Source organism: Sus scrofa, chromosome 14 (genome assembly GCF_054392235.1).
Source record: "Sus scrofa isolate SSC_HxYL_T2T_F1_AM1 chromosome 14, Sscrofa_HxYL_maternal_Yorkshire_Landrace_v2.0, whole genome shotgun sequence".
NCBI lineage: Eukaryota > Metazoa > Chordata > Mammalia > Artiodactyla > Suidae > Sus > Sus scrofa.
The window spans coordinates 61164811-61186048 of NC_139396.1; the positions used below are offsets into that span (position 1 = coordinate 61164811).

The window sequence follows — 21238 nt, forward strand, 5'->3', positions numbered from 1 at the left end:
TTTCTTTATAAATTTTAGTTGCATAATGTAACAATTTAATATAATGCTAATTTTTAAAGAAAAATTGAAATGTAATAGATAATGCTAAGTAGTAAAGATGAAAGCCTAAAATTGGGATAAAGTATAGAATAAATTTCCTATTTGTCTCAGCATATTTTCCATTCCACTTCTCCAGTGGGAGTCAATCTGTTTCTTAAGATCCACGTTATAACAATCTGTGTGAATGTAATTGTGTGTAAATGTATGTATTTTATTCTGTAAAAAAAATTAAAAAAAAAAGGACTGTAAGCTGGTACAGCTCTTTGGGAAAGTAGCTTATTAACATTAGACAAAAAATTTGATGTTCATATCCTTTGATCCAGCTATTTAATATTACTTCTAGAAGTTTATTCTACATGTGACAAAGAGACTTGAACAAGGATAGTCACTGGGGAGCATCTTATAGAAGCAAAAAAATGGAAACAATTCTAAGTATACATGAGCAAAAGGGCTGGTTAACGTAATTATGGTATATCCCTATATTGTGTCATCATTTATAGCAGATCTGTGAACTATCTGACACAAAAAGACAGCCTAAGATATTTTGTAAAGGTGGAGGGGGGGAGTGTGTAGAATGGTATATATTACAAAACCCTATTTTTGTTAAAACAAACACACCAAAATGTAGCTCTTTGTGTGTTTTGGGGGGGAGGTGGAGCAGGTTACCTGTGGGGAATGGACTTGGAGAAGACAAAGGGGTGTTATTTTACTTTAAACTCTTTTCTTTGAAGCATCTTATACAAATTTGTGTTAGCATAATAATTAGCCACAAACCACAAAAACAAGAGAGAAAAAGAGATGCTGGGGTTCACAGCAGCACTCTTCACAACAGCCAAAAAGGAGAAACAACTTAAGGGTCTATCAACAGATGAATGGATAAAGAAAATGCAGTCTACCCATTCAATGGCATACTATTCAGCCATAAAAAGGAATGAGCTTGGAGTTCCCCATTGTGGTTCAAGGGTCACGAGCCCAACTAGTATCCATGAGGATGTGGGTTCGATCCCTGGCCTCACTCAGTGGGTTAAGGATCTGGGGTTGCTGTGAGCTGTGGTGTAGGTCCCAGACATGGCTCAGATCCTGCGTTGCTGTGGCTGTGGTGTAGACTGGCAGCTGCAGCTCGGATTTGACCCCCTAGCCTGAGAACTTCCATATGCCACTGGTGTGTCCCTAAAAAAAAAAAGAAAAAAAAAAAGGGAATGAGTTATCAAGTCATGAAAAAATATGGAGGAAACTTAAATGCATATTGCTAAGTAAAAGAAGGCAATCTGGAAAAAAAAAGCCTAACCTCAAAAGGCTACAGACTATAGGACTCCAACTATATGACATTCTGGAAAAGACAAAACCATAGAGTTAAGATAAGTGGTTGCAGTGGTTGGTTGCAGGGGTTGGGGGAGGAAAGAATGAATTGGTGTAGCACAGGAGATTTTCACTGCACTGAAACTACTCTGACAGGGGATACATGTCCTGATTCATTGTCAAAACCCATAGAAAGTACAACACCAAGAGTGAACCCTAATGTAAACTATGGACTTAAGTTAATAATAATATATCGGTAATGGCTCATCAAATTATAACAAATGTATCACAGCAATGCAAGATGTTAATAATAGGAGAAACTAGGTAGTAGGAGATTAGGGAGTATGTACTTTCTGCTCTTCTTTCTAAAAAATAGAATCTATTAATTTTTTTAAAAAGGCTGTTCTGGCCAGTCCTGGAGCCTGGGAAGTGGACACCAGCAGTGTAAATGCCCCCAGGACAATGGAGCCTATAGAGAGGCCCCAATGGGCCACAGAAGTGGGCTCAGGGCCGCATGCAACGGACTGAAGGGAACTGCAAGCATCCCTGACCCTATGTATTCTTCGTCCCTCGGAGGCGGGTAGCTGGAGGAGGCCAGTGCAGAGCCCTAGGGAGAGTGTGCCCAGGACAGGCTGGTCCAAGGATGATGCTGGAAAAAGGACCAGGATGTGAGAGGAAATGGTAGGGAGTGACTCTTTTTATTGTACTTACTATTGATTATGTTTTTATTAATTAAAAAGAATAGGAATTCTCACTGTGGCATCTCTGAAATGCCAGGACACAGGTTCAACCCCTCACCTGGCACAGTGGGTTAAAGTATCTGGCATTGCTACAGCATAGGTCGCAACTATGACTTGCATCTGATCCCTGGCCCGGGAAATTCCCTATGCTGTGGGGCGGCCCCCAAAAAAGAATACATGCTTATAGTAAAAATAATTTTTTTTTAAATCTTAAACAGCTCAGAAGACTATAAAGTGCAATAAAGTCTCTCTGCTACCCATACCATGGCCCTCCACCCACCTCCCAGAAGTAACCACAATGAACAGGTATGCATGTGTCTTTCTTAGATGCATTTTTATGGATGGCCAAAAGGCTAGAAGGCATACATTCCCTTTTGCACAGACACTCCTAGTGTTTATCATGTGTATGTAATTTACAAGGGGCTTTCCATTATTCATTTCCACTTCAGAGCCACCCTGTGATTTAGGAAAGGCAGACATTATGGATGAGAGAATGGTAGCTCAGAGAGGGCATGTGGCTTCCCAAGGGCACACAGCTGGTTCCCAGCAGAGCTGAGACCTGAAACCAGGCCTGCCCAACTTGGAGGCCAAGGTCCTTTCTGCTTCTCATGCCGGCTCCAGACACCAAGACCTACGTGCAACTACTGGGCTTACCTGCGGCCCCTGCTCAGTCCGGCTGTCAAAAGGGTTCCCCACCACACGAGACCTGGCCCGGGCAACACTCCGCTCCACAAACTCAGCATAAATGTCCTCCTGCACAAAGGTCCGGGAGCCCGCACAGCAGCACTGGCCCTGGTTGAAGAACAGGGCGAAGTGGGCCTGCTCCACAGCCCAGTCCACTGTGGAGGCAGAAGCAACCGTAAGAAGAGGACAAAGAGAAGCCTGGTCCCTTAACCCATTAGCACTACCACAATCGCTGTGCTGGAACAAGACAAGACCCGTTCTCTCCCTCCTCTGAGTGTAGAGACTAAGTGGCAGACAGACACAAAGGATGGTGGTTGTAACCCACGTGGTAACGGAGCCAAGGGCAGCCGGAAGACCAACCCAGCTGGCCTTTAGCCCTCGGAGAAGGCTCCCTCAGGGAGGACAAAGCTGAGAGTGCCTCAGCAGGACCAGAAAAAAGGAAGTGATGGAGGAAGAGTAGTGTTATCTGAAAGTATGAAGTGTGGTGGGCAGCTAAGTACCTCAGCCTGGCTGAATTATAGGGAACAGAGAGGAGAAAGGCTGGAGGAGAGGCCACATCATGCAGGCAAGGGGGCCATACTGGGGCCCTGGGGGCAGAAACCCCTCCTGATGGATGCTGAGAATTACAGAAGTCAGTGGGACCATGGAATAGAAAGCCAGGGACACGTTGATACCAGACCTTCCTCTACCCTGACCCCACCCAAAAACTTACTATCAGCATCTGACATGATGATATTGGGGCTCTTTCCTCCTAGCTCCAGGGTCACTCTCTTGAGGTTACTCTTCCCTGCAGCAACCTGGATGAGGTGGCCAACCTATAGGGAAGCAGAAACAGAGACAAACTCTCAGTAGGAGTAAAAAGCCAAACACTCACAGACACAGAATAGAAGCCACCACAACTTGAGGGAGTAGCTGGTTCACAAGAGACCCAGAAAATTTCACCAAATCTGTCCATTCACTTACCATCACTGCCCCACCCCTGAGCTCCTAGGACCTCAAGGATAGTAACAACATAGAGCAGAGTCATTGCTGTGTGGCTTCTACATACTGAGCACCACCTACGTACCAGATACTGTGCTAAGTGCTTTGTGTGCACTAAGTTCAACCTTCACAACAACCTCAGAGATAAGGCTAATTCTTTCCCTTGATTTAGAAATGTGGGCACTGCAGCTCAGAGTGGACAAGTCATCTGCCCAAAGTCACACAGTAAATGTGGAATCAGAATGCACACTTGGGCAGGCTGCATCGTGCACCAGTTCAGACCTGCTATCCTGCCTCCTTCCTATGGTATTTTAAATGCTATCTCCCGTCACAGGGTGAAGATGGGGTACCTTTCACCTCCATATTCCAAGAGCCTGGCACAAAGACACCCCTGTGCTTATTTGCTGAAGGAATATACATATCTAGTCAGGAGACCATCCCCTCTACAAGATTCTCAGCATCCCCTTGAGGCATTAATTTATGTGGTGACTAAGCCAAGCAAGCCTGGACCATCATCTTGACCATTGTTCTGCCCTCCCCAGACCATCATCACTGCTCACAGACTGAACATTTGAAAGTATCTGTATCTCAGGGGGGTCATTTTGAAGATCACCTTCGTTATACACTATTCAGTATGCTTTCTCTGAAGTCATGTGAAGAAGCCTTCCAAGAATTCAAGGATAAGAAAAAGTTACCTCTTTAGAAGGAATTTTGTCCCTGCTTTAAAGGCAATTATGTTTAAGGAGACACAAGGCATCTTATTTGTTTTCGTGTCTCTGAGGCCTGGCACAGAGCAGCACTCATTCATTCATTCACTCACCGAGTATTTACTCTGGGCTGGACCTTTGCTAAATATGTCATAAGCTTTATCTTATGCCAACCCTGTGAGGTGGGCGCATTATCCCCACTTTATAGATGGGGAAATGGAGGCTTAAGGAGGCTGACTTGCCCAAGGTCTCGTAGCTCAGTAAGTGCTGCTGAAAGTTAGGTAGACTCCAAAGTGCATTCTCTTCCCCACTACACCACACCTACTGTCTCTACTGCATAGATAGTGCCATCCTAATTTTTTTTTTTTTTCTTTTTAGGCTGAACCTGCAGCATATGGAAGTTCCCAGTCTAGGGGTTGAATCAGAGCTACAGCTGCTGGCCTACACCACAGCTACAGCAACTTGGGATCTAAGCCGAATCTGTGACCTACACCACAGCTCATGGCAACGCCGGACCCTTAACCCACTAAGCAAGGCTAGGGATTGAACCTGAATCCTCATAGATCCTAGTCAGGTTCATTAACCACTGAACCACGAAGGAAACTCCACCATCCTCATCCTCATAAACACAATGAATGGAGCCCCCAAAGACATTCAGTGAATTACCCCATGTCAAAATGTCAAGGCTGGGATTTGAACTCCTTTCTTCCTGAAGTCCACACTCTTTAATCACCAGGACAGTGCCAGTCAAGGAGTCTGACAAAGCTGAAGTGCTTTGACCATGGGCTTTATGAAATCTAGACAGTCTTGGTCTCTTTATCCTATTTATTTACAGGATGCCAGCCCCCCACAGCAGCTGGAGTGTTAATCAATCCGAAGAAGGCTCCACCCTGATGGGGCCCTGCCAGCACACATGGGGCCCCTCACTTGAGCTACTCAGAGGCAGTCCTGGGGCAGAACCCTCCCAACCCCCTCTTCCCCCCACATGCAGTACCCAGAGGCCAAGTGTGAACACATCCTCCTTTTAGGAGGGATGCCCTTAAGCCAAAGGCACCACAAGCTTGAGGTCCTGGGATGCCTTACCTCAGTGGAGCCTGTGAAGGCCACTTTGTCCACATCCTCATGAGAGGCGATGGCAGCCCCGGCTGTTGGGCCATATCCAGGAACAATATTGACCACGCCAGGAGGAAAGCCGGCCTATGGGCAAACACCCAGGGACACTGGGAGTCATTCTCCTGCTCAAAGGGTCTGGACAGAGAAATACACATCCCCTCCCAGAGAGGCTGAGGCAGTCTGCCCAGGACACAGGTGAGCAGTCTTCGGGGTACCTCTCAGGAATTATAAATGGTATAGCGAGAAGCCTGTTTCATGGGATTCCCTCATGGCATTCACTTAGAATGGTTTTCATTCTTCAAAGCGATGAAACCCAATGTAGAGAAGAGGTGATGGGGGTCACTCTGGCTGAAGTGTGATGGGGGGCGTCAGTCCCTGCTCTATAAACACCCCTCCCCACTACGGGGCCCCTCATCAGAACTCCTATAAAACAAACCTATACCCTGTATGAAGGCACTTAGAGGTCAAGACAGACAGACACAAGCCATGTACCTCCTTAATCAAGTTGGCCACATAGAGGGCAGTGAGTGGAGTCTGCTCAGAAACCTTCATCACAACCACGTTTCCAGTCGCCAAGGCTGGGCCCAGTTTCCACGCTTGCATCAAGAGCGGGAAGTTCCACTGCAATCAACAACAGCCACTTCCACAATCTCAGCAAGAGCTGCACTGGCAGCGGAAAATGGCAGCCAGAGAGCAGAAGCAGCACCAGATTCTCTGAACCTCCTGTGTCCTTCCCACAACTCAATTGTAAATTTAAGACAGATATGAACAAGGCAGGTGGTAGAGATAATACTGGTGACTCACATGCATGAGTGCTTTTACATACTAGGCAGATTGTCACATTCAATCCTCCCTACCACCCTAAGACAGCTCTGTGTTCATGCTTTTCATGATAAGAAAACCAAGTCCCAAGATAATAGGTGACTTGCCCAAGGTCACAAGTCTCACGCATAGCAGCGCTGGTTGCCTTTGTTAAAGCCTCAACCACTGCCCAGATTGCCTTCTAACATCACCCTGCAGACTCTCCCACCTTGGCAATGAGCTTGCCCAAGACCACTGCCCCTCACAGCATTCCTGATAAACCTCCATCTGTTTATTATGAGGCTAATACTCACCGGGATGATCTGCCCACACACTCCCACAGGCTCATGGCGAGTGTAGCTGAAGTAGTCCCCGTCGATGGGAAGGGTTTTACCATGGTACTTATCAGCCCAGCCAGCATAGTAACTTAAAAAAAAAAAAAAAAAAAAAAATGCAAGCTTTATCAATGACTGTCAGGTACCCCTGTAAACCCTGGCAAAAGAAAAACTCATATTGGCCCAGTTAGGACTTTCTGATAATCGGCCTTGCTCTTAGCTTATTTTCAGAAAGACCTGACTAACTGCCAGGGTCACAATCCATTCCAGCTAACTAACCTCTAAGCCTCAGAATCACCTGGGGTGGGGGGTGTTTGTAAAAAACACCAAATTCCATGTACCCATTTCTGACCTACTCAATTACTCTCTGGAGCCCAGGAATCAGTATCTTCCATAAACATTCAGATTTATTAAACTGTGACTATGGCACCAGCCCAGCACTCTACATTAGCTTCTGGAAACCATGGATCAACTCTAGTGGATCTAATAGCTGGCACTTGCTGTGTGCAGAACACTATACTAAGACTGAGTGAACAGTGACCAGAAACAAATCAATGATTGGGTCCCAACCTTCCAGACACAGAGACACTAAGGGCAGAAAAGCACAGCATTTCCATGAGCTGTGGTTTTCCATGAGCTGTGGTGTAGGTTGCAGACATGGCTCGAATCCTGCGTTGCTGTGGCTCTGGTGTAGGCCAGCAGCTACAGCTCCGATTAGACCCCTAGCCTGGGAACCTCCATATGCCACGGGAGCAGCCCTAGAAATGTCAAAAAAAAAAGACAGAAAACCCCCAAAAAACAAAACAAACAAACAAAAAAAGCACAGCAAATTAGAGCTGGGGTGGAGGGAAAGAAGAGCCATGTGGTTTTCAGGGAAGTAGGAAAAATGAAAGATGGGAGAGAAAAGCATCATGCAAGGTAAAAGAGAGATTTCAGAAATGAGTGTGCCTTCTGAAGTTAGCCTGAGACCATAGTTAACCTGGGTGTGAACACAGGTTTATGACCCTGGAGGGAAAAATAGCCAGGGAGTTGCCAAATCTGTACACACTAAGGCATTGCTGCCCCCTTCCTCCCAGGTCTATATTACATGTGTTTGTCTGCCTCAGAACAGGTATTTAATCAGCACAAAGGCATACTGCTAAATGCAGGAAGGCCTGGGCTCTGCCTGAGATTCACCAGGCTGCTCCCTCTGGAGTTTCCTTGCAGAACATTCTCGATCATGGCACTGCTCCCACTTGGGGCTATAAAATTCTTTGCTGTGCAGGCTGACCTGTGTTTTGTAGGATTTCTAGAGCATCCCTGGTCTACTAGATGCCACGAACACCCCTCCCTCCAAGTCTGACAACAACAACAAAAAAATGTTTCTAGATATTACCCACTGTCCTCTGGGAGACAGCTTCCCTGGCTGAGAATCCCTGTTATGGGATAGAACTACTCTTTTCTTATCCAGCCCATACTTTCCTGGCACTGCTTCTTCCCCTCCACCCCCATCCACATGATCACAGGGAAACAGCCATTATTTGCACAGTGATCTGTCCACCCAAACCACAGCTGGCCAGACTTAAGGCCAGCCGATCAGGGCCCCTCCTCCAGGAATTTGGCATGAGGATTAAGGAACACAGCCTAGTCTGGCTCGAGTCACACATACAGAATCACGCCCAGGTGTGGGCGGCCAGGTTGCAAAACACAGACAGGCCCCAATCAGATGCCCGGGTAGTTGAGAGAAGAATGAAGCAAGGGGACAGCAGTGAGACACAGTGACCTTCAGGACTCAGGGCACCTGGCTAGCTGCTCAAGTTAGGCTGAGTGAGTTCCTGTTGTCTGTGATCCAAGCATGCTGACAAAGCTCTTATTCCTCATCCTATATTTCTTGGTCATTTAAATGTTTATTTTTAAACTAAACCCAAAGCTACAAGAGGAAGCAAATACTAAAGATTAGAGCAGAGGTGGATGAAATGAAAACAATAAAATCAACAAATCCCAAAGCTGGTTCTTTGAAAACATTCATTAAGCTGACTAACCTTTAGCTAGACCAAGGAAAAAAAGGGGAGAAGACACAAATCACTAAAATCAGAAATGGAAGAGGGGACATTAGGACCAATCTCACAGAGATCAAAAGGATTGTGAGCTAATGCTATGTGCAATGGTAGCCAACAAATTAGATAACCTAGAGGAAGTGGATAAGTTCCAACTAATACATAAATTACCAAAACTGAAGGAGAAAACATGTATGACTCAATTATAGTTTTTGTCTTGAGAGATTATTCCCTTGAGATGGCTTCTAACTAGAATGTTTCTCCAGCTCCTGTGATCCTTTTACATTATTCTGTTTCCACCCCTCCAGCAACACTATCCCCCCTCCTTTGGCACGGCCAGAACAAAGAACAAGAAGTCTGAGCCCCTACCGGAGACACTTGAGGACCATGTCCAAATCTACCAGGTAAGAGATGACATAGGGCTTGCCGTTGTCCAGGGTCTCCAGTGCCTGAGCAAAGAGAACAAGATCAACATAGGCGGGCACAGAAATGAATCACAGCTAATGGGGTGACCAAGAGCACTGAGGCTCAGCATGGACAAGGAAGGGCTGGTGGCCACTTTGCACTAAATTTCATGGCAGCTCTGGGCCATTGCCCCTCCCTCTTCAGCGGCAGGGAGCTTGACGAGGGGGATGGGAAGACAGATGCACCAATTTCTCATTCAGTCATTTCACAAACATGTTTTTTTCCAAGCTTCTGCTCCATGCCAGATCCAGGTGCTGAGAACACAGACGATTGTGGAGCTTATAAGCCAAAAAGACAGCCAATAATAACATGATTCATTAGTTACAAGTGCTAAGAATGCTAGGAAGTACCCAACCCAGCTGGAGAAAATCAGCCTAAGAAGCACCCTTAGGCTGAAACATGAAGGATATGTAGGAGGAACCAGGCAAAGGGGAAGGTACGAATGGTGACAAAAGGAAGAGCACCCTGAATGGAGGAAACAGCATGTACAAAGGCCTAAAGCCTGGCAGTGAAGAAGTTGAAGGAAAGCTGGTGAGCTGAGCTGTGTGTCTGAGGCTACCATGCAGCATGAGTTGGGAGATGGAGCCAAACCAGGCAAAGCCTAGTAGATCATGTTGAGGGAACAGGACTTTATCCTAAAGATAAAGGATACCACGGGAGGCTTAAGGGCAAAGTGCCATTGTATAATTTGCCTTCTAGAAGGTTCACTCTGATGGCTATGGGCAGTATGGTTTCTTTTGCCTCTTGCAGCTGGGGAGAAGGCCCACCACACAGAGGGTCTGGGAGAGGTATCCATTCCTGGGGGTCTCTCTCCTGGAAAGCCTTCTCCATCACAGCCCCCGCCCCCGTGCCCCCATGTCTCCTTTCTTAGCAGAACACATTGCATCAAAGGAAACACTAAGAGGCTCCCCAGGCTGGTGCAGGGGTGTACCCCAGTGGTATTGAGCCTATGCCACTCTGACCAGTTACTTGTCAGCAATGCAACCCTTTCCTGCCTGTCCATAGGATATCCATTCGTCCTGTGGGATGAGAGGGGAGGGGGCTTAGGACTCACCGCTAGGTAGGTCCGGTCCCGCTCAATCAAATCGGCCAGGCGGTTCAGCAGCCGGCCCCTGTCAGATGCATCCAGGCGACGCCAGGGTGAGCCCAGCTGGAATGCAGCCCGGGCAGCTTCCACTGCCCTGTCCACATCTTCCTGGAAAACACCCACCAAGGCAGCTCAGGCCTTCTCGGCAATAACCAGCTCCAAATACCTCCTGCTCTGCTGCCAAATGTACCCACAGCGGCTTCCGTCAATGGCTGAGTAGAAACTGCCCCAAACAGTCTCTCCCAGCCTCCAAAGGCTGTTTGGTCAGCTTCAGAATTAAGCAGCTGGGCTTCTCTCCTTCCCAGGAGTCACAGTGGGGATGAGGATCCTGACCATTTCCATTTTGGGATTTCTACTTCAAAATCCCCCGAAGAGTTTTGTAAGGAGAGGCACTCAGGGATCAGCACTTAGAATTTGGCCTTTTTTTTCCCCCCTCTTCTTTTCAAAGCAAGCCCAGTGGAATTAACCATTCCTTCTAAGATGACTGGCAGTCTCCAACAAATGCAGGTTTGCCCAGCTTTCCTCTCCTTAGGGAAGTCATAAAATCAACATAACCAGCACTTTTGGAGTTCCCTTCGTGGTACAGTGGTTAACGAATCCGACTAGGAACCATGAGGTTGCAGGTTCGATCCCTGGCCTTGCTCAGTGGGTTAACGATCCGGCGTTGCCGTGAGCTGTGGTGTAGGTTGCAGACGCGGCTCGGATCCCGGTTGCTGTGGCTCTGGTGTAGGCCAGTGGCTACAGCTCCGATTCGACCCCTAGCCTGGGAACCTCCATATGCCGTGGGAGTGGCCCAAGAAATAGCAAAAAGACAAAAAAAAAAAAAAAACATAGCCAGCTCTTTCCATATAGGAAAATGTGTATCAGGAGGTGGGAAGCATGGTTTTCACTAATACTAAATATATGTTCCATTAGACTACCCTATGAGCCAGAAAAGTATTTACTCATTTAGCCAAGGGAGCAAGCCCGTAAATGTGTATATAGAAGACAGTTTTAAAGTAGAGGGCAGGAGGCATTCTTGAATTTTTTTTTTTTTTTTTTTTTGGCCACACTTGCAGCATGTGGAATTTCCTGGGCCAGGGACTGAACCCATAACCACAGCTGTGGCAATGCCAGATCCTCAACCCACTGCATCACACAGGAACTTCCTGAATTATTTTTTAAAGCTTTTTCCATTTTTAAAAAATGAAATATTTCTACTTAAGTCTAATATTTTAACTCTAAAATTAGTATTACTATTTGTTAATTATTATACATAATTAAAACAAAATACACTACAGACACCAGGAGCTAGATCTCAGGAGGCCCAAATTCTGCTCATCAAGATTTCCATCTAGCTATAGACACCCTTTCACTGACTTTCAACTTTCAGGTCTGGAATGGAGAAATTGGGTTAGATGTCCTCAAATTAAATTCCAAGTCTACAATTCCACAACTGTATGAAATCTTGAACCCAGGTACAATCTAGCACTTTTGTCTATAAGGAAGAGTTTCTGTGACTTCACTTACTCAAAAATTTTAATTGCTATTTTTTAGTTATGAAAGTAATACACAATAAAGTTTCAACTATATAGAAATCATATAGTTAAAAAGATGAAGTCAGGAATTCCCATTGTGGCATGGCGGAAACGAATCCAACTAGTAAACATGAGGTTGCAGGTTCGATTCCCGGCCTTGCTCAGTGGGTTAAGGGTAAGCTGTGGTGTAGGTCGCAGACACGGCTCAGATTCTGTGTTGCTGTGGCTATGGCATAGGCCTGCAGCTGTAGCTCCAATTTGACCCCAGCCTAGGAACCTCCATATGCTGCGAATGTGGCCCTAAAAAGCCAAAAAAAAAAAAAAAAAGGATGAAATCATCCTTGCCCTCCCACAGCCCACTCAGCCCTGCCCTGAGTCACCAGTTCTTACCTTGTCTCCTTCAGCTACATGACAGATGACATCCCCAGTGGATGGATTGACGGTAGGGAAAGTTTTCTTGCTGATAGCATCATGCCACTCATTGTTTATGAAGATCTAAAATGAGAAGGGAGAAAGTCCTCAGGACCAGCTCTCAACCTGATACCACCAGCAATGTTAAAAACAAACAAACAAACAAAAAAAAAAACAGAACAAATCGGAATTAGCTTCAGAGAGATGTGGCCTGAAAGTTAAAAAAGCACAGGCCTTGGAGACAATCTGAGCTGGAGAGCCCACTCTGCCAAGTACTGTGGATAAATCATTTGACCTTTCAATGCCCTGGTTTCTTTGGCCTGAATAATGAAGAATACATTCCCATCCTATCAGTTATCTATATCTACAGCTGTGTAACATCACCTCAGAATTTGGTAGTTTAAACTGATTTATTATTATCTCTCACAGTTGTATCCATTACTGGGCGCAGCTAGGCAAAGCTTGGTCATGTGGTTGCAGAGTGAGGGCACCTGCGGCTGCAGGTACACAATGCTTTCTTCACTCATATGTCTGGCACCACATGGCTGCTTGGGCTTCCTGACTGTACGGCAGACTCAGTCTAGTCAGACCTCTCACATGACAAGTGGCTTCCCCAGAGAGTGTTCCAAGACACCAGGCAGAAGCTGAAGGGCTTCTTAAGATCTAGTTTCAGAAGTCACATGGCCTTGTTTCTGCCACCAAATTCCATTGGTCAGCATAAATCACAGGTCCAGTCCAGATTCACAAAGAGGGAGGAGCAGCAAAGAATTAGCAACTTTTCTCTACCACACTCCTGTCAGGGTTGTTGTCAGAATTATTCTTTCACCCATTCAGTCAATATTTAGTGAACACCTTCAATGGGCCAGGCACTGTTGAAGGGCTGAGGACACTGTGGGACCCAAATTCAATTAGGACATTTCTCTCGTGGAGCTGGTGCTCTAGTAGGCACAGAAAATAAAGAAGCAGTCAAATACACAAGGCAGCTTCAGACTGCAGTCGTAAGTGCAAAGGAGAAAAACAGGATCCAGAGAGAGTAGTAAAAAGGGAGGAAGATGGAGAACTTTAGCTGGGATGGTCAGGGAAGGCTTGTATGAGGAGCAGACATTTGACTTGACCCCTGACTGATGAAAAGGAGCCAGCCACCACAAGAAGAGTGGGAGGATAAGCAGTCCAGGCAGCACAAACAGCAAGTGCAAAGGCTCTGGGGCAGGAGTAAGTTGGTTTGAGATAAAATAAAGGCAGCAAGAGTTATTGGTGAACCCAGAAGGAAGTGCTAGGAGACAGGGGCAGGGGCAGTCCTGTGAAGCCCTCGGGGAGCAAAGAGCTGAAATCTCCCAGTAAGCTGTCCCCCAAGGCTGGGGAAGCTCATCTCTCAGGGAGGGGGCTGAGGTCACTTCAATCATTTCAATCAAGGCTGGAGCAAAGGTGACTGGTGGGGTGAAGGCAAGGACATCCACTGAGGTCACTCTGCCTTCCTTCCCCAAGCAGTCCCCTGGGCCCAGCATCCTAACATGGCCTGACCGTGGCTTAGGACTGAGGTCACTGTCTGCAGTCACTCAGGCAGGTTCTTTGGAAATGAGTTCACATGAGTTGGCTGATCATCAACCTATTTGTTCCTGCAGCAGGGCTAAGAAATGGGTGACAGGTAGTTTCCAGTGGAGGGAACAGGTATGGCAGAAAGAGTTCAGGCTGGAAGCCAGGTGAACCCAAGTTCAAGCTGGACTGGGCCACACCTGTGCATGCACACCCACTCTGAGACTCGGTCTTACCTCCTGGTGAGCGTGGAGCAGAGCGAAACCCAAGGGAGGACTAGAGCTAACACTTGTGGAGAAGAAAGGAGGGCCTGGCACACAGCCTGTGGCCATTCTGAGCATCTGTTCCCTTAGCCTCCCTGAGTCTAGCCTCAGGTTTCATGGCCTTGCTCCCAACTGCTTCATGGAAGCACTTGAAGCCAGAGATCAGTAGCTACAGAGAGTGGCAGGCTGCAGTGCGTGGGGGTGTGTCTCGTGGTCTTATACCATTCCCCTCAACCCCATTCCCCTCTGCTGACCAGGATGTCAGCACCTGGTCCCATGAGGATATCCCATCCCCCACCTGCATGTCACGGAAATGGCTAATGACTGTTACCAGATACTCATTATGTAATAGCCCCTGTACTAGGAACTTTCCATACCTGGATCATTCCCATTTAAACCTCATAGCAAATCTAGGTGAGCTTCATCCTCTCCACAGAGGGGATCCACTGAGTCACAACAGGGTTAAGTCACCTGCTCAAGGTCACACAACAGTGAGGGTAGGGTCTGGAATTGAACGTAGGTCTTCAGAACTCCAAGGCCCATGTTCTTTTCCCAGTTCTCCCAACTCCAGCCTCCAGTCAGAACCCATGTCTGCCTTTGAGGAAGTCAGAACTCATGTTCTCTAATCTCCATCTCTGTGGTTTACTTACTACCCTACTGCAAATTTGATTTTTGTGTTTTTATTATGGATGTTGTAAAAAGCACCAACCTCTAAGCCAGATAGACATGGGTTCTAGTCCTGGCTCTCCCCCTCATGAGCTGTGACCTTGGGCCAATCCCTTCATTTCCAGATGCTTCATCAGTCCACTGGGGATAGTCATCTGGGGGCTGATGTGAGGATTAAATTCAACAAGGGGTGTAAAGCTCCTAAGCCAGGACCTACATTGCTGCAGCTCCCTGCACAGCAGCGTACTAAATTAGCTTATCCTGAAAAAGTTTTCATTGCTATTTCACAAAGATCAAGAAGTGTAAAACAGAGAGGTTAAACTTCCCGAGTCCTCACGCATTTCTCCCTGGGTAGCGCCCAGGCTGTCCCCCTGACCATTCCGGGCACCTCTCTGCCTCTCATGCCCTGGATTTGCTGAGTCACTCTCCACTGTCACGTTTGCAATCATCCATCCTCCCTTCTGATTGAGTAAGCTGGGGTTTGCAGGGACCTGTGGTTTTCCTTCTGTTTAGAGTTCCCCCTTTCTTCTCTTCTGCCAGACTTTAGTAGTTTTGGGAAGGGAGACCAAAACCAATACGGGAACCGTTCTCACACTGAGCCTCTGCCAAAGTTCTCCTTCAAATAAGGCATTTCACGGTAACCACAATTTATTAAGTAAACAAGGGCAGACTCCAGGCCAAATGCTCCATAACTTTTTTTTTTTTTTTTTTTTTTTTTTGTCTTTTATCTTTTAAGGGCCTCACCTGCCACACATGGAGGTTCCCAGGCTAAGGATCTAACTGGAGCTGTTGCTGCCAGCCTACACCACAGCCACAGCAATGCCAGATCCAAGCCTCATCTGCAACCTACACCACAGCTCACAGCAACACCAGATCCTTAACCCACTGAGCAAGGCCAGGGATCAAACCCGCCACCTCATGGTTCCTAGTCAGATTCATTTCCACTGCACCAAGACGGAACTCCCCAATGCTTCATAACTTCTAGCCAGAAACCCAAAGCCTAACTTACCTAACATGTTACTCAATCACCCTGGGAGGATACAGGCTCACCCTTCCCCATTATAGTTTCTAGAAGCAGAGGGACAACCTTGTGGTATCAGATGTTGACACTTTGAATCTGGACTGTTGGGAAAACTCAAAGAGCTTTTCCATCAAAATGCTGTATTTTCTATGCATTTTAATAAATACATCTCACTACATATTATAAAAGTTGGATTCACTTATCCATGCAGTAGTTAAGTTTTAACCAAGTGTCATCAGCATGCTGGGCATTGAGTGAAACAGCCCCATCCTGACTCCTTGAGCCAAAGTTCCAGCGGGAGAGACAGGATCCATAAGCAAACGAAGGGAGATGTGGAAGCAAAGAGAACAGTGAGGTCCGGGGGGGGGGGGGGGGGGGGGGCGGGTGCCTGGGGGAGGGATTTGAGGACAAGAGGAACCAGAAGGGCTGCACTGAGGACTGGGGAGAGCAGGGGGCCTCTGGGTTCCATACCTGCTGTATGCCAGGACCTATACTATTGTTGGGGTCCTGGAGGGAACAGGACAGACATGGGGAACATCCACTCTTAGTGGGGATCACGGACTTTTATTTTGTAACTTGCTTTTCTAAGTTTATCTTGGACATCATTCCACAGGCAGATGGGCCTCATTATTTTACACATGGCGATCCTCAAAACAAACAGACCACTGTTTATTTAACCATGTCCTACAAACTCACTTTTAGGGCATGTTTTCACTACAAGCAGACCTCAGAGATTGTGGGTTTGGTCCAAACCACTGCAATAAAGCAAGTATTGCAGTAAAGCGAGTCACATGAATCTTTTCATTTCCCAGTGCATTTGAAAGTTATGTTTACACTATACTGCAGTCTCTTAAGGGTGCAATAGCATGATATCTCAAAATATAATGTGCATACCTTAATTTTAAAATATCTCATTGCTTAAAAGTGCCAATCATTATCCAAGCCTTCAGCAAGTCATAATCTTTTTGCTGGTGGAGGATTTGAAATACTGTGAGAATTTCCAAAACGTGACACAGAGACAGGAAATGAGCAAATGCTATTGGAAAAAAACGCACTGACAGACTTGCTTGGACACAACGTTGTCATAAACCTTCAATTCATAAAGAACGTGGTATCTGTGAAGTGCAGTAAAGCACACCACAGTAAAATGAGGTCTGCCTCTGTTCCTGACAGGGCTGCTGCAGCAGACATCCTTTGACGTGCATCTTTGCAAACTCGGGGCAGATCACCATATAAAAATTAGAATCGCTGAGCTGGAGGATAATATGATCCTTGGATGCCTTGGACATCTTGTTTTCTAGGCCCCTGCAGGTTAGGAACTGCAAATAGAAACTTGGTGGGGGACTTAGAAGCAGGGGAAAGGACAGCAGAACTGGGAGCAGGACTGCAGGACCCCAGAGAGGAGTCTTAACTAAAGCAAGGACAGAGCCATGTTCTGGTGCCACCTCCACCACATGGCAATGGACAGGCATAACCTGCCTGAGGTCTCCAAAACAAGGTTAAATACTGTTCAGTAGCTCCAATTTATAGAGGCAGGACATATTGTAGAAAGACTACTTTCAAGCCTTGATGCATGAAAGAATTGGGGATCTGTTACCTAGGAAATCTCCATCCCTGGAATATGTTATTCCCACAAGAAGGACTGAGCAAATGCTGTGGTTTTCTATCCTGGGGTGACTCCTGCTGGCATTTGCTTTTTCAGTGGCAGCTAGGTAATTTATGTCTAAGAGAAAACAGATGGAATCTTTCATATTACAAAGTCCTGAGGAGCAAAGTCCAAGGTAAATACTGAATACCACACACATTCACACATTCCTAGGCAATCATCTAGATACCTTAGGTTAGTTTGGGGTTAAGGCCAGGGCAGCCACCTCCTCCAGACTTGATGGAGACATTCCGGCACCTGACCCCAGCCCTCCCCTCCCCTCTTCTCCTCATTCTCTAGGGTCTTTGGTCCCACAGTCCTGGACTCTCACCACTTCTAAGATTGGAGGGTTGACTGCACTGTGGACGTTTGCCAGGCAGGAAAGGTTTCAATCTGTCGATGGATCTATGGGCTTGTGGTTTGTCAGTCTCTTTCTTGCTGCCAGTTTCAGCACTCCCTGTGTGTCCTCACAATCCTGGTCATGTCCCAAATTCTTTGCAAAAAGGCTGTTCTGAGTGGAACTATTAGGTTCCCATGCCTTACTACTGGAGCACAAAGACTGTAAACACAGTTTCATAAATATCGGCCTTTGATAAATAATTACTGAATAGTGATTATATTCAAGTCTCAGTGCTAGAATGCAAATGTGAACACAAACTTGGCTCCTCCCATCTGACATCAAATATTCAATTGTCTCAGTAATATTAATCCTTGTTTGACCGCTAGGCTTGGTCATGAGGCAGCACAGCATGTGGCTAAAGGCATTTGTGTTAGAGCTGAACAGAGCTAATCTTGAATCCTGGTTTCACACTTACTATTTATGTGAACTTGACCTCTCTGAGCCTCAGTTTCCTCATCTATAAGATGGGATCTGGTTCCTAGAGTCTTTGGGAGAATGAAAGGTGAAAAGACATAGGTTCAAGCTATCAGGCACAGGTAGTATATATTCTGTATACACTACCTGTTAGCAGTGATTACCTGCAGGGGTGGAATATCAAAGGACTGTCGCTTTCTTTTTTGTTTTTATATTAGCTTAGAGGCTACTTATTTTTAAAGAAATAAAATGTTTTAGGAGTTCCCGTCGTGGCGCAGTGGTTAACGAATCCGACTAGGAACCATGAGGTTGCGGGTTCGATCCCTGCCCTTGCTCAGTGGGTCAAGGTTCCAGCGTTGCCGTGAGCTGTGGTGTAGGTCGCAGACATGGCTTGGATCCTGCGTTGCTGTGGCTCTGGTGTAGGCTGGCAGCTACAGCTCCGATTCGACCCCCAGCCCGGGAACCTCCATATGCCGCAGGAGCGGCCCAAGAAATGGCAAAAAGACAAAAAAAAAAAAAAAGTTTTATTGCAGGATTTGCAACAACACTGAAAACATCTCAAGGAGCTTTAAAAGGGGCTAGTTCCAGCAGAGTATAATGCTCATGTGGATTGCTTTGCAACCCTTGGGAATAATAAATAAGATCTGAATGTACTTTAAGATTTAAATGTACTTAACTGATTTAGGAAGATAATCTGTATACATTGTTCAATGAGACAGAACTTCAAACAGTAAGTGCAAGGATCTCATTTATGTTAAAAAGAAAAAAAAGTCTGATGCATGCTCACACACACAAATGCCTGTAAGATCACAGACCTACCAGTGAACAGTGCTCTTGGAGGGAGTACAGTGCAGTATGCAGGAAGTTTTACTTTCTTCATTTTTACACAGTGATCAAGGGTTACTTTTATGATCTCAAAAAAATCTGATAAAGAAAAGCAGCTGCAGGAAGATTTCACTCTGCTCCAACTTAGATTCCCAAACTAAAACTAGAGAACAGGACTCAAACTATCTACCGTGCCTATGTGCCCATTTGGACTCTGTTTCCTCACTTCCACAAGAGCACAGAGGAGGAGGATTTTAATTAGATCCTGTGACCACAAAGGCTTAGTGTGCTGCTGCTTTTCCTTTGAGGATGTTTCTGCCTGATGTTCAAGTCTTTCAAGCATAAACTCCTCCTTAAGCAGCCTACCAAGGGAGCAGAAGTTGCTGCCTTTTTGGCTTGTGTTATGCAAAAGGCATATTATTTTATCTTTTGTTTTTATTCCCTCACAAATGACTATTTGTAACATCCCTTAAATCACACAGATGCGCCTTTCCCCATCTCCTGTGTGCAGATTTGCAGCCGAGCTCTGACAAGCAGGTCCCCTGTTGAAAGCAGCCAGCCAGGGGTAGGCTCTACAGCATCCTAAATCAGCAGTGACCCCCTTATTCCCACCCAGAGTTGCATCAGTGGTACCACACGGAAAGTTCTGGTTATTGGCTTACTCTTAGAAGCCTAGATGTGAACCTCAACTTTGATGCTGACTGCAGTCTTTGGGCAACTCAGGAGACCTTCTTGTAACTCAGTCTCTTCATCTGTAAAATGGAGATAATCACAGTACCTACCTCACTGGGCTGTTTAAGGATTAAATGGCAAAACAAGTGCTCTGATTAGTGCCAGATGCAAAGGAAATGCACAGAGAATGAGACATTATTCCTCTAAGTGCCCACAGTGTGAGGCCCTGTGCTCACCCTCTGACCCCTTCCAACTTCAAAGAAGTTGAAGTTCAGAAGAGCAGCAGCAGCTACACTTGTTGCACAAACAAAACGAACTCTTTCATAACCAGTTTTCTTCTCTGTGAAATCCATCACCTTACCCAAACTCAAAGATCAAAACAGAAAATATTCCAAAGTCCTAGTTGAGCAAAAAATCGACTACTGGGAATCGGTGTTATCCTGGAAAGTCCCTCCTTGCTTTAATCAAAGACCCTTGGAAGGCACCAATACTTTACGGAGATTGCGACCGACCAGGTGGGGAAATAATCTACCCTTTCCCAATTCCCAGTAGTGGAAGCGCCTTAGCAAATTAGTAAGTCTTAGCTGAAAAGGACCCCTCCATTTCTTGTTTTTACTTTTGGACTTCCTTGTATGAGGGCATGAGTAAAGAGATTTTTAAAAGAGATTAACTGCGAAAAGACAAAACAGTTCCTGCAAAGAGGGTCTAAAAGGACATGTCCTCTGAGTGGGTGATGTTTAGACTGCTCAGATACAGAGGCGACTAAGAAGCCCGAAATCCGAGGACGATCCGGGTGGAGGGGGAAGGTGAACGGGACCCAGAGTCGGCCCTGAAAAACGGACATCTGCCAGACGAAAAGCGTCCAAAGTCACAGCTGCATAATGAAACAGAGGTGTCGTTGGCGGCTACGGGGCCAAACTGCTCGCGGGCAGGGAAGGGAGTATGCTGAAAGAGCAACTGCAGCAAACCCCTCAAGTCCCAATTGGGTAAACTGAGGCCCAAGAAGGCCCAGGCCGTTCGCACCCGACGGGCTCCGTCCCCCAAGAGAACAAAGCTCTAGCGCGGCTGGGGGGCGGCCTCACCTGGTTGTAGAAGATCTCGGGCTGCTGGTTGGGGGCCGGCACCGCCTGGGTAGGGGCGGCCGATAATAGGCGGCGGCCCTGGCGGAGCACGAGGCGGGCGGCGGCAAGCGCAGCAGGGCGCAACATGCCGATGCTGGAGCTGAAGTTCCGAGAGGCTAGCTAGCGGCGGGTCTGAGGTGGCGGCGGGCAAGGCGAACGCAGAGCCAGGGACCTCTCCCCGGCCCCGCCCGGCAGCCAATGGGCAGGCGCGGGGCGGGGCCCCGGGGCGTGCACCCGGAGGGGAGCAGATGAGGATTGCCGCAGATCTCCCTGCAGGCCCGCCACTGTCTCTGCGCTTGGCGCGCCGAGGGTGTAGAAGTAATGGATCTCCAGGATTCTGCGAGCGTTGGCTGAACCCCTACTGCGTGCCTGAACCCCTAATATGTACAGGCCTGAACCACAGCGACCCCTGACCTTGACTTACAGGGGTTTACACTCTAGTGGGAGAGACCAACTCTAGTCC

General features: G+C 46.8%; 1 protein-coding gene across 6 annotated transcripts in view; it reads right to left on the reverse strand.

The window, feature by feature from the left end:
- The window catches only part of ALDH2 (aldehyde dehydrogenase 2 family member), a 30786-nt gene extending 9847 nt beyond the window's left edge, over window positions 1-20939 (reverse strand). For 5 of the 6 annotated variants that reach the window (XR_014825756.1, XR_014825755.1, XR_014825754.1 and 2 more), the window contains exons 1-9: window positions 20737-20909; window positions 12195-12299; window positions 10255-10395; window positions 9105-9184; window positions 6679-6790; window positions 6056-6184; window positions 5534-5647; window positions 3475-3577; window positions 2733-2917 (exon numbers count right to left, since the gene is read on the reverse strand). Coding sequence is in view for 2 of the 6 variants with exons in the window: in XM_084993281.1 (XP_084849407.1) it covers window positions 2733-2917; window positions 3475-3577; window positions 5534-5647; window positions 6056-6184; window positions 6679-6790; window positions 9105-9184; window positions 10255-10395; window positions 12195-12299; window positions 20737-20862 (1095 nt within the window). In the remaining 4 variants the exon portion in view is untranslated. 6 annotated transcript variants of the gene reach the window in all.
- Between the last annotated feature and the right edge of the window lie 299 nt (window positions 20940-21238).